General features: G+C 41.1%; 1 protein-coding gene across 1 annotated transcript in view; it reads right to left on the reverse strand.

Annotated features, from left to right (window-relative positions):
* LOC146780110 (mucin-3A-like) overlaps window positions 1–12,280 on the reverse strand; it is a 132,550-nt gene that overhangs the window by 62,939 nt on the left and 57,331 nt on the right. The window contains exon 5 of the mRNA XM_085637119.1: window positions 4,362–4,421. Coding sequence (XP_085493245.1) covers window positions 4,362–4,421 — 60 coding nt within the window. The remainder of the gene's footprint in view (window positions 1–4,361; window positions 4,422–12,280) is intronic.

A 12,280-nucleotide genomic window follows, 5' to 3' on the forward strand; every position in this document is an offset into this window, starting at 1 on the left:
TAGTGTAGGGGTCATGCTGGGGTAGTGGTTTAGGGTTTAGGGCAGTGCAGTGGTGTTTGGGTAGTGTAGGGGGTACTGCTGGGAGTAGTGTTTTAGGGTTTAGGGTAGTGCAGTGGTGTTTGGGCAGTGTAGGGGGTACTGTTGGGGTAGTGGTTTAGGGCAGTGCAGTGGTATTTGGGTAATGTAGGGGGTACTGCTGGGGGTAGTGTTTTAGGGTTTAAGCTGGTGCAGTGGTGTTTGGGTAGTGTAGGGGGGTCGTGCTCGGGGTAGTGTCTTAGGGTTTAGGGTAGTGCAGTGGTGTTTGTATAGTGGAGGGAGTAGTGTTTTACGGTTTAGGGTAGTGCAGTGGTGTTTGTGTAATGTAGGGGGTCGTGCTGGGGGTAGTGTTTTAGGGTTTAGGGTAGTGCAGCGGTGTTTGTGTAGGGGGTCATGTTTTAGGGTTTAGGGTAGTGCAGTGGTGTTTGGGTAGTGTAGGGGGTCATGCTGGGGGTAGTGTTTTAGGGTTTAGGGTAGTGCAGTGGTGTTTGTGTAGTTTAGGGAGTAGTGTTTTAGGTTTTAGGGTAGTGCAGTGGTGTTTGTGGAGTGTAGGGGGTCGTGCTGGGGGTAGTGTTTTGGGGCTTAAGGTAGTGCAGCGGTCTTTGTGTAGTGTAGGGGGTCATGTTTTAGGGTTTAGGGTATTGCAGTGGTCTTTGGGTAGTGTAGAGGGTCGTGTGGGGTAGTGTTTCAGGGTTTAGGGTAGTGCAGTGGAGTTTGGGTAGTGTAGTGGGTTGTGCTGGGGTAGTGTTTTAGGGTTTAGGGTAGTGCATTGGTGTTTGTGAAGTGTAGGGGGTCATGCTGGGGGTAGTGTTTTAGGGTTTAGGGCAGTGCAGTGGTGTTTGGGTAGTGTAGGGGGTCGTGCTGGGGGTAGTGTTTTAGGGTTTAGGGCAGTGCAGTGGTGTTTGGGTAGTCTAGGGGGTTGTGCTGGGGGTAGCGTTTTAGAGTTAAGGCAGTGCAGTGGTGTTTGGGTAATGTAGGGGGTCATGCTGGGAGTAGTGTTTTAGGGTTTAAGGCAGTGCAGTGGTGTTTGGGTAGTGTAGGGGGCCGTGCTGGGGGTAGTGTTTCTATGGTTTAGGGCGGAGCAGTGGTGTTTGGGTAGTGTAGGGGGTCGTGCTGGGGGTAGTGTTTTACGGTTTAGGGCAGTGCAGTGGTGTTTGGGTAGTGTAGGGGGTCATGCTGGGGGGGGTGTTTCAGGGTTTAGCGCAGTGCAGTAGTGTTCGGGCAGTGTAGGTTTTTGTGCTGGGGGGAGTGCTTTAGGGTTTAGGGCAGTGCAGTGGTGTTCGGGCAATGTAGGGAGTCGTGCTGGGGTAGTGCTTTAGGGTTTAGGGCAGCGCAGTGGTGTTCAGGCAGTGTAGGGGGTCGTGCTGGGGTAGTGTTTTAGGGTTTAGGGCAGTGCAGTGGTGTTTGTGTAGTGGGCAGCGCATGCGCTGCATCACTAGGCAAGACCTAAAAAGCATTGCACCAAGATGGCTGCCAACACTTCCTGGATTGAAGTGTTGACAGCCAATTAGAGCCAAGCTTGTGCTTGTGTAGTTAGGTCCCGCCCAGTTATATAAAGATTTTTTTCCTTTAATATCTCAAACTACTGAACGGATTTACACCATTTAAGAAAATGGTCACTTTATGAACCAAGCACTACCTTTTTGCCAAATGTGGTGTAATTCTGTTCAGCAGTTTCAGCTTTAACCGTGTCTAAAGTTTCCTATGGGAAATTGATTTTTTTACCTCTATCTTTTGAACTCCTCTGGAACTACTCAACGGATTTACACCATTTGAAAAAAAGGTCTCTTTCTGAACCGAGGGCTACCTTTTTGCCAAATTTTGTGTAATTCCGTTCAGCAGTTCGGGCTGTAGTCGTGTCTAAAGTTTCTTATGGGAAATAACATGGAGAATATACGTTTTGGGACCCCCCTTTTTTCTCAGCCCTCACTTGGCGAATCACCCCAAAACTTTCAGGATATCAGCTGACCAGAGCAGGCTACAAGTTTTGAAAATTTCTAAACTAGGCCCATATCAATGAATGGCAAGACATTCGCAATTTGCGAGTACCCATTAGGTACTCGCAAATTGCGAATGCAATTTCAAGGGTGCAAGGGTGTCAAAAGGACACCCTGTTGCACCCCTGAAATATGTATGTGTGCACATGTGGCGCACATACATGCCCTAGGGGCATGTATGTCCACCACATGGCACTTTAAAAAGTGCAAAATATTTGAATTTTTCAAAGATATCGCGAATTACCACCACCTTGAAATTGGTGGTAATTTGCGATTTTCTTAAGCCAAATTGCACAACTTGGGTGCTTCCTGCATTGCATTTAAGGAATCCCAATTGTTGAGTCAAGTTCCAAAGTTGGGATTTCAACCTGGGTTCACTAGCTCCAAAGTCAACAACACTGGCTACTAGGCCCCATCTCCTAGTGAGTGTTATGTCAAAAAGGTTTGTTATCATCTAGAAGAGGAGCTATATGAAGGATTGCAAAATTATCCCACAAATGAGCTATAATCAATTGTACAAAAGATTTTTATTGATGCAGAACAAAATGTATATATTGAGGACAAAACTAAACACATTCTTATACCATACACTCAAAGGGAACACATTAACCACACTACAAAATATTCACAATTCCATCTGTGACGTGACAAAAAACATCTTTTCTTCAAGGATCATTTCAAGGCTTATGTGTGTTCCACCCAGAAACTTTTATGGTGGTGACACCCCAGGGAGAGGTAAGTAATTGCTGCGGGTAATCTGTGTGGTATTCACAATTTTCCTGGTAAATCATGAGGGTACACCTCAAAGTATCCTATGATTTCCCTCAAGCTCTCTACTTGGATTAACCAATGCTCAGAGTATTGGTACTTCTGTGGGGAGGGAAACCAGGTCCGGTACTGGGGCACTTGTATTGCTACCCATAGTAAACCTTCAGATTTCAGTGATGAAAGTTGTGTCTTTTAAGCGGTTTCATGATCCCTAGAGGGGGCATGCCCTCTTTAATAAATTAAAATAAATAGATAATATAACATTTGACTCGTGTAGTTTATTATGAAAAAGAGCTAGCAACTAATCAGACCATGTCATTAGACATGTTGTAATAAAACCTGAAATATTCCTACAAAACCTTGGAGTCAGAAAAGTGTCTATTATTATGGGAGTTGCCAACCTCATCACCATCAGGCTGTTCATTTCCATCAGTTTACAAAAATGACATCCTTGTCTCGTGCATTCAGCCCGGTGCTTGCCTCATTGACACAAACTTATGCAAAGTTCATTAAAAAAGTAACTGCCTTACTGGAATGACTAATTTCCAAATTAAATTGTCCTCAAACTTGAAAATGCAATATCACCAAAGTCTTTTCTTAAAGAAGCCACCATGCCACCAAGGGAGTGAGTGCTCCCTGAATCAGAACTGTAGGTATTAATATTAAAATGATTCATAATATGCTTCACCGAATTCATTGCTGCAACATGTCTACTTTATTTCCACAACAGACAGACACCTCTCTCACCCTAGCCATAAGAATTCCTAATAACAGAGGAACAAAGAAAACATATATAGCTGCCAAGAAGCAGTCTTAAAAAGAGCAAGAATGATGAAATGGAGGGATGCCATTTTCTGAACAGATGAGCAATCTAAGTGTTTGATAACATTACTTATACTATGCTTTTAAGCTACTGTTGAGGTGTAGCAGTAAAGAGATGTCATGTATAATGCAAGCCCCTGGTCTTGCCATAAAAGCAAGAAATTGCAAAATGTTCATGAACTCCCTTCACATCTCATTCCACCCCTAATAGCCAAATTGAAGAAATGCCAAAAGCTGGGGATCCAAATAGCCAAAACTGAATCATTCAAACATGAGTCCCGGACTGATTGCGGTAGACAAGACATGTACTTCTGAAAATATACACCTGACTTCTATGCAGAAGTAAAACAGAAAACTCCACAATATTTCTAGTTCTTCCAGCCTAGAAAATTGCTCAGGGATTTTTTATATCCACCCACCTCAATCTAGTGAGCAGTATGGTGCTCCACTGATACACTCTGGTCTTTAACACATTGCAATTAGTAGCATCATCATCTAAATACGTATTTATTTGTTAGGTGACCGTGATGTTGGTGGTGCAATATGGGCACCCGATCTCTAGATTACACATACATTTGAGTAGTGGAAAACTTTACTCCAGTCTTTGGACCTGACAGTGCTGGATATTGCATCAGTCTGACAGAGGGTGTTTATGAACTAATATTACTAAAGCCACTATGATCACCGCCTTGTGCTACTTTTTCTTTAGGTAGAGAATACGTCATTTTATTCACTTACCAGTCTCTGTAGGGGGAAGTACTTCGCTGACATTAGTTGAATTAGATAAGCACATAGTATCTAAGAGAGAAAAAATAATGCAATGAAACAATTTTCAGGCTTTGCAAGCTTACTCATTTTTCAGGTATCAAATTATCTTTTTCAGCTCGTAAGTACTCACAGAAAACTATATTTACTAAAAGCAAATAATAATGTGACGTTATGGTTAGCTTTGGTTATAACACCATAATAAATGTTTAAAAACTCAGAAAAAGAGTTAAAAACTCATTTAAAGTGTAGTTATGGATAAGGGTGGGTGAAGAATACCACTACGCCGGTGGAGTGCAGAGTTCTGTGAAAGCTCTGTGAAGTGACGTTGAGCGTAGTTTTGTTACCTTGCGCAGCTTGCCAACGTTAAGTTGGTGAGCAAGAGAAATCAATCGCTAAACTACCTCCCGGCAAGATTTCTGAACCCAGATGGTCGCGGGAGGTCACAACCTCTCTCATTGAGAAAACTACCGCTCTCATTGAGGAAGCTGCCACTCGGGTACAACATCTACTCGAGTGGGGGTAGGCTTGGGGCCTGGACTTGGGATGATGTGTCCTCAATAGTAAAATGTTTGTATTAATATTTTAATTTTATAGGTCCAGCTATTTGAGACTTTTTATGTTTAATTTTGGATTTTGTTCTCATTGTTTGTTATTATTTCATCAGATTGGATTTAGTGTGGTAGCATCATGTTATTTTATCCTTCATGTCTTGGGAAATATTGTATGAGTATATGATTTCTTTTTGTGTTGTATTAATGGAAAAAGGAAAATAAAATATAAAAAGAAAATCTACTCGAGTGGCAGAAGGTGGCAGCACCCTCTGGCGCTCCACGTGATGCTATTTGCGCTGATCTTACAGAGTGGGAGAAATCCCTGGTGCTAAAAATCAGCACGAACAGCATGATGTACCGGACTCCGCCGCTCGCAGAACTCGGTGTAGCACGGCAGTGTTTTTTCAGAAATTCGCGGAGTTCAGTGTAGCAATGCTTTAAAAATCCATTACAGGTGAGGATTTAAAATAGAAGTATAAAAAGTAGGCTAAGAAATATAAAATACATCTCAAGACAATTTTGACTAAATGAAATGCCGTATATTTACATTTTTCTCCAGTATATCATTTAATTTTCCACTGTGCTTATCGTGGAAGGTACATTTGAGGCATTTTCGTATTGGTTTTGCTTTTCGCCACCGTCAGTGTTGGAGCGTTGGAACGCCGGAGCGTCGTAGCTGTGGAGCTGCGGCTGTAGCAGTTGTGGTGGCAGCCGTGTTGGATTGAATTGTAACGTTTTTAACGACGTTTGGTGTATCTAACCCCCTATTCCCCCCTCGCCTCTTTGTAGGTGAAGGACTGTGCCGGGGGAGGTTGTGTCGGAGCCGGAGAGGAATTAAAAACCGGACCTCGGCTTACAGTTTACAGGCTTTCTGGCTCAGCAGGAAGGGCTTTGCAGCGAGTTCTCGGTGGATAGGTGGGGGCATTGCTACTACGAAGTGTAGGGGCACCTGGGTGTTGAAGAGATGGCCCGGTCTATCGTGTGCGGTTTGTGACACCCTTGGACGCCGTTAAATACCCCCCCAACCCCACCGGCTATTGCTCATCGACACACTTGTTACCCGCCTACAACAAAGCCACGTTTGAGCAATTTCACCAGTCCCCGTTAACACTGCTAAGGGATTGAGCATTCTTAACCAGAATAACAGGATAGCAGTGAGTAGTGAATGTTGCGGAGGGCTAAAGGTAAAGGGGGAGCCAGTTGAGGTTAAATTAATTTCATAACTCCTTGCTTGGTGCTGGGAATAATATAAGCCCGGATTAAACCAAAACAAAAGATAGGGCACAGGACATAAAAGACTCCAATTGACTATATCTTTGCAAAAACCTGGTATGTGTTCAGGAAAAGAGTGGGCATCTGGCCCTCCTACAAGAAGAGCAAGGAAAGTACAAGTACCAAAAGTAATTAAATAAGCAAAAGCAAATACTTCTGGAGGGAACCAACCATTAATTTTGCCAATTGCACGGATGTTTGAAAAGTCTACCAAAGTCCCACATAAATTTGATTTTATGAAAGACTCATCTGGTGCTATGATGACAATGCAAATAGCGACAGAAGTAATTAAACTCCAAACTCCGATTAAGCCAACTAACAATCTTGTTGGTAGCATGCAATTTACCGGACAAGAACGGTATTTGCCAACCTTGAACAAGAGCTCCCAAATTGTGGAAACAGAAAATCTATGTATGATTGAGGGACATATTACCGACCTTGAAATGCTAAATACAATATCACCTACTCACCTGGAACAAAATGACATGGATGTGATGGGGATATCCTGGGAAGAGAAATCCCAGAAAAATCTGTTAACGAGTGCCTGTTCCCTATAGAGACTAAAGTAGAAATAAGGAAAACGATTGAGATGGCAGTGAATCCTATATACTCTCTAGGCAGGTGGCTAATCAAGACCCTAAGGAGAACTTAGTAGATGCCACCCAGGTTAATCAGTCCAGAGTTAAAAGTAATAGTAGTTTTACCCCTAGGGCAATCTCGGAAATAAGAACTGATATAGGTACAGTTGCCGAACTAAATAAGGAAGAGGAGAGTAGCTTACCTCCCAATGGCCAAATTCTAATGACCTCCAATGACAAAATTCTAGAAATAGAACAAGATACTCTACAAGGAAGCATTTTCGTATTGGTTTTGCTTTTCGCCACCGTCAGTGTTGGAGCGTTGGAACACCGGAGCGTCGTAGCTGTGGAGCTGCGGCTGTAGCAGTTGTAGTGGCAGCCGTGTTGGATTGAATTGTAACGTTTTTAACGACGTTTGGTGTATCTAACCCCCTATTCCTCCCTCGCCTCTTTGTAGTTGAAGGACTGTGCCGGGGGAGGTTGTGTCGGAGCCGGAGAGGAATTAAAAACCGGACCTCGGCTTACAGCTTACAGGCTTTCTGGCTCAGCAGGAAGGGCTTTGCAGCGAGTTCTCGGTGGCTTGGTGGGGGCATTGCTACTACGAAGTGTAGGGGCACCTGGGTGTTGCAGAGATGGCCCAGTCTATCGTGTGCGGTTTGTGACACCCTTGGACGCCGTTAAATACCCCCCCAACCCCACCGGCTATTGCTCATCGACACACTTGTTACCCGCCTACAACAAAGCCACGTTTGAGCAATTTCACCAGTCCCCGTTAACACTGCTAAGGGATTGAGCATTCTTAACCAGAATAACAGCATAGCGGTGAGTAGTGAATGTTGCGGAGGGCTAAAGGTAAAGGTCAAGGTAAAGGGGGAGCCAGTTGAGGTTAAATTAATTTCATAACTCCTTGCTTGGTGCTGGGAATAATATAAACCCGGATTAAACCAAAACAAAAGATAGGGCACAGGACATAAAAGACTCCAATTGACTATATCTTTGCAAAAACCTGGTATGTGTTCAGGAAAAGAGTGGGCATCTGGCCCTCCTACAAGAAGAGCAAGGAAAGTACAAGTACCAAAAGTAATTAAATAAGCAAAAGCAAATACTTCTGGAGGGAACCAACCATTAATTTTGCCAATTGCACGGATGTTTGAAAAGTCTACCAAAGTCCCACATAAATTTGATTTTATGAAAGACTCATCTGGTGCTATGATGACAATGCAAATAGCGACAGAAGTAATTAAACTCCAAACTCCGATTAAGCCAACTAACAATCTTGTTGGTAGCATGCAATTTACCGGACAAGAACGGTATTTGCCAACCTTGAACAAGAGCTCCCAAAATGTGGAAACAGAAAATCTATGTATGATTGAGGGACATATTACCGACCTTGAAATGCTAAATACAATATCACCTACTCACCTGGAACAAAATGACATGGATGTGATGGGGATATCCTGGGAAGAGAAATCCCAGAAAAATCTGTTAACGAGTGCCTGTTCCCTATAGAGACTAAAGTAGAAATAAGGAAAACGATTGAGATGGCAGTCAATCCTATATACTCTCTAGGCAGGTGGCTAATCAAGACCCTAAGGAGAACTTAGTAGATGCCACCCAGGTTAATCAGTCCAGAGTTAAAAGTAATAGTAGTTTTACCCCCAGGGCAATCTCGGAAATAAGAACTGATATAGGTACAGTTGCCGAACTAAATAAGGAAGAGGAGAGTAGCTTACCTCCCAATGGCCAAATTCTAATGACCTTCAATGACAAAATTCTAGAAATAGAACAAGATACTCTACAAGGAAGCAACAAAAACTAGAAAAAAATAGGAATTTGCATACTCCAACAGTACTAATAGCAATAGTACACTGTGCTGTAGAAAAGGCAGTGGCGAACATATTGATATGGTCAACCCCAAAACAGCAACTGAAGAACAACAACCTCCCCTAGCGGGTTCTGAAAATACCACCCACAAAGAGCACGGTCCCCAGCAGAATCAAAAGGCCCAACTTATAGGCAATCAGGACTTGGGGTCTATTTGGAATATTTTTTATCAAACATCATCATTAAGTTTAGAAGCATTGCCATACCAGTCTAGCAAAATGGAGATTCAAATTGAATTACCTAATGTGATTGCAAATGCAGTAGCCGGAATTGTCCAAAAATTGGCACAGCTGAATAGTCTGATAATTAGAGCTCAAACTAAAGCTGCTGCAACATGCCTTAATTGTGCATGTGCCCCAATAATTAACAAACTGGCACCAATACCGGATGCAATGAATACAGTACTGGAAAAAGTTAAATGGAGTCTTCAAAAGGAAAAAAATACAAATACAAAGGGGGTAGCAGCAAAATAAGAAAGGACACGGGAGACAACAATAATATTATACACTCAAGAGATGCTGAACAATTGAGTGCCACAATTGACTTAGTAAGCGTGAATAATTTAACATCGATAGCAGGTCAGAACATACAGCAAGATGGGAAGAGGCCAATGGGTACCAAAACATCGGTCCCTTGTATAGAGGATACTACTGAAGACCCGGAGGTTAAGGAAGCAGTTTCTCCATTATTCAGTATGACAAAAACATAAGAAAAAATTACGAAAGGCATGAAATAAGGCCAAACATGAATCCATAAATGCAATACACTCTCAAGATGAAGTACCAAGTGAATTTGGTAGTGATGGAGAAAAACGATGTAAGGAAACAACGGGTAAACAGGGAAAAGAATCATATGGAGAACAGTCTTCTATAGTGAATAACAAAAACAAGACGTATTTTGCTATATTCGCCAAAGTTATAAGCGGAAAACAATTGAGCAAGCAAATTAACAAAACATGTGGACAAACAAATATATCTACTACATCAGGTAAAACTAGAAGAACCTCTAATGAATCAGAGAAGGAGGGGATAAAAATCAAACCAAAGGAAAAGGAAGATGAGCTTCTAGGAAACTATTGTATCTCAGAGAAATCATCTGAGGATAAAAAAAGTGTATCGTTGAAAAAGAGGGATCAAACAAAGAGTGTGTCAAATCCTCAGAAAACTAAAGATCCGGAAAAAGATGATGTGGAAATAATATATATTGGACCAGTAGTACAAAGGACATTCCGGGTACATCATAATACAGCTCAAAGGTCAAGTCAAAATACAACTCAAAGTCAAAACCATCAATACTCTCAAAACCTAGTAAATCATACAAATAAATAAAGGTATATAAATGAGAACCAAAACAACATGTTAGAACAAGCTGAGGAGAACCGGAATGTATCGAATAGGGATCAATGGGTCATCGTAAAAAATGGAGAGGAGAAACTAGTCACAAATAAAGTCCCACAAGGTATTGAAAAAGACAGGAAAGAGGAATCACCTGGGATGGTAGAACTGATTTTCAAACAGGTATATGACTTTCGAGGCAGGCAAGACACACTGAATAGAGGAAACATTCTCCGCCTCTTTAAGTCTATCCCGTCGTTAGAAAATGTGACAGGCAAAGACTTTGAAAGTATTGGATTGTTACCAAATACAGAAAGTAGCCTGAAACTAACATTGATAACCTTGAACTCTGGCTCTTTAGCGGAATTAACTGTGAATGAAAAATACATTTTTTACAGCTGGGGAATAATAATTAGCAAGCCAGCACCAAAGGTATATCCAAGTCCTTTCATCAAAGAAGAGAGTCTGAATCTTCAACAAAGAAACAGCAAAAAGAAAGTGTTCTCTATATTAAAAAATTCCCTTGGAAAATCAGAGCAAGTAGGTGAAACGACATTAAACCAAAGCAAAAGAGAAAAGTTAATTAGAATTAATGAAAAGTGGATATCTACGGCTCTTTATGGCAATATTGATCCATGACAGAACACTTCAAGATTTACAATAAACAAAGTAAATAAGGACAGTGAAATATTAAAGCTCTGCTCATGGAATATAAATGGGGTATGCAATAAGGTCAATAATGCCCACTTAAAATCTATGTCTAATTCCTATCAGGGTTTTTTATTACAGGAAACATGAACTATCAATCCTGTAATGTTAGAGGGTTATGAAGGATACTTTGAGCCCGCACTCAAGCAACATAAATATGGTCGCCCAGTGGGGGCCTAGCTACATTCATAGCCAATGATTTGAGAGTGGAGCATGAGCAAGTGGATACAAACAACCCTAATTAATCAATTAAAATCAAAATCTTTATTACTAATTAATTTGTATATACACCCTACACCAAGTTCAAGAACCAACATGTGTACTACACTTACCAGTTTTCTGTTGCAGCAAATGATGGTTGACCCTTTTGCAGACTTTATCATTTCAGGGGATTTTAATTTAAACCTACTTGTGCCCTTTACAAGAGACGATACAACTCAGTTACAGGATCATCAATGGACGATTCCCCAACAAACAACATATACAGCAATGAAGCCCAGACGAAGCAAAGTGGGTATACATTCAGTTGAGGAAATAGAAGCAATGGGTCTAAGAATACGAAATGGGAGATTCCCTCAAGAACCACCACCAGCTTGGACATTTCAGTCACAAAATTCGAAGTCACGAATTGACTATACAATAGTATCATTAAACATCTTTAGTAATATTACTTCGTACTGTCTTGGGAAGATGACAGTGATCATAGTCAGCAAATACTCACCACTAATTTGCCCAGTATAAAATATCAAACATATTTGACAACACCAGGACAGACTGGAACCGTCAACTATAGGAGACTTATCTGGACAGCTCATACCAAAGACAACACTAATAAGCTGGCACAAAAATTGGCCAAAGAATATTTTGAAGAAAAAATCTTTTTATCTCCTATTGATCAATGGGTAAACTGTACACGTAAATTAGTGAAATCATATGAATTAGCGCCCAAAGTTAAGAAAAAACAAACAACGGGAATGGGGAAATAAATAAAAATTTAATTAATTTATCAGATACAATAAGGAATATGAGAAGGACTCGTAACAACTTTAGGAGACCGTTAACAAAGTTCCCAAATAACAATGAATTGTCCATTAAATTACAAAATATTAATCAAAGTTTGAGGAAATTATTCTGGAACAAAAGAAACCATGCAAAGCACGGTCTTTGAACTAAAGTTTTCCCCGCTAGTAATCAAACGAACTCTAGGGAATTCTGGAAAACGATAAATGGTCTAGTACGACCTAATAAATCAGTGATATCATCTGCACTGACTGAAAAAGAGTGGGTTAGTTTTCTGGCTGCACATGTAAACTCCGACAGGGAAACAATGTATCTGGATCGCAAATGGAATATGATTGATACATTAAGTCAGGTACTGGACCATAAATTTGATATAACAAAAATTCAAATATTAAAATTAATACGGAAACAAAAAGATGGGGAACCAGGTGCCAATGGTATTCCTTTCACACTTTATAAGGAAGATCCGGATCTATAGTCAGAATATCTAACAGCAGTCTTTAAAGAGATTGTCAGGACATTGACAATACCTGAATCATGGA

Source organism: Triturus cristatus, chromosome 12 (genome assembly GCF_964204655.1).
Source record: "Triturus cristatus chromosome 12, aTriCri1.1, whole genome shotgun sequence".
NCBI lineage: Eukaryota > Metazoa > Chordata > Amphibia > Caudata > Salamandridae > Triturus > Triturus cristatus.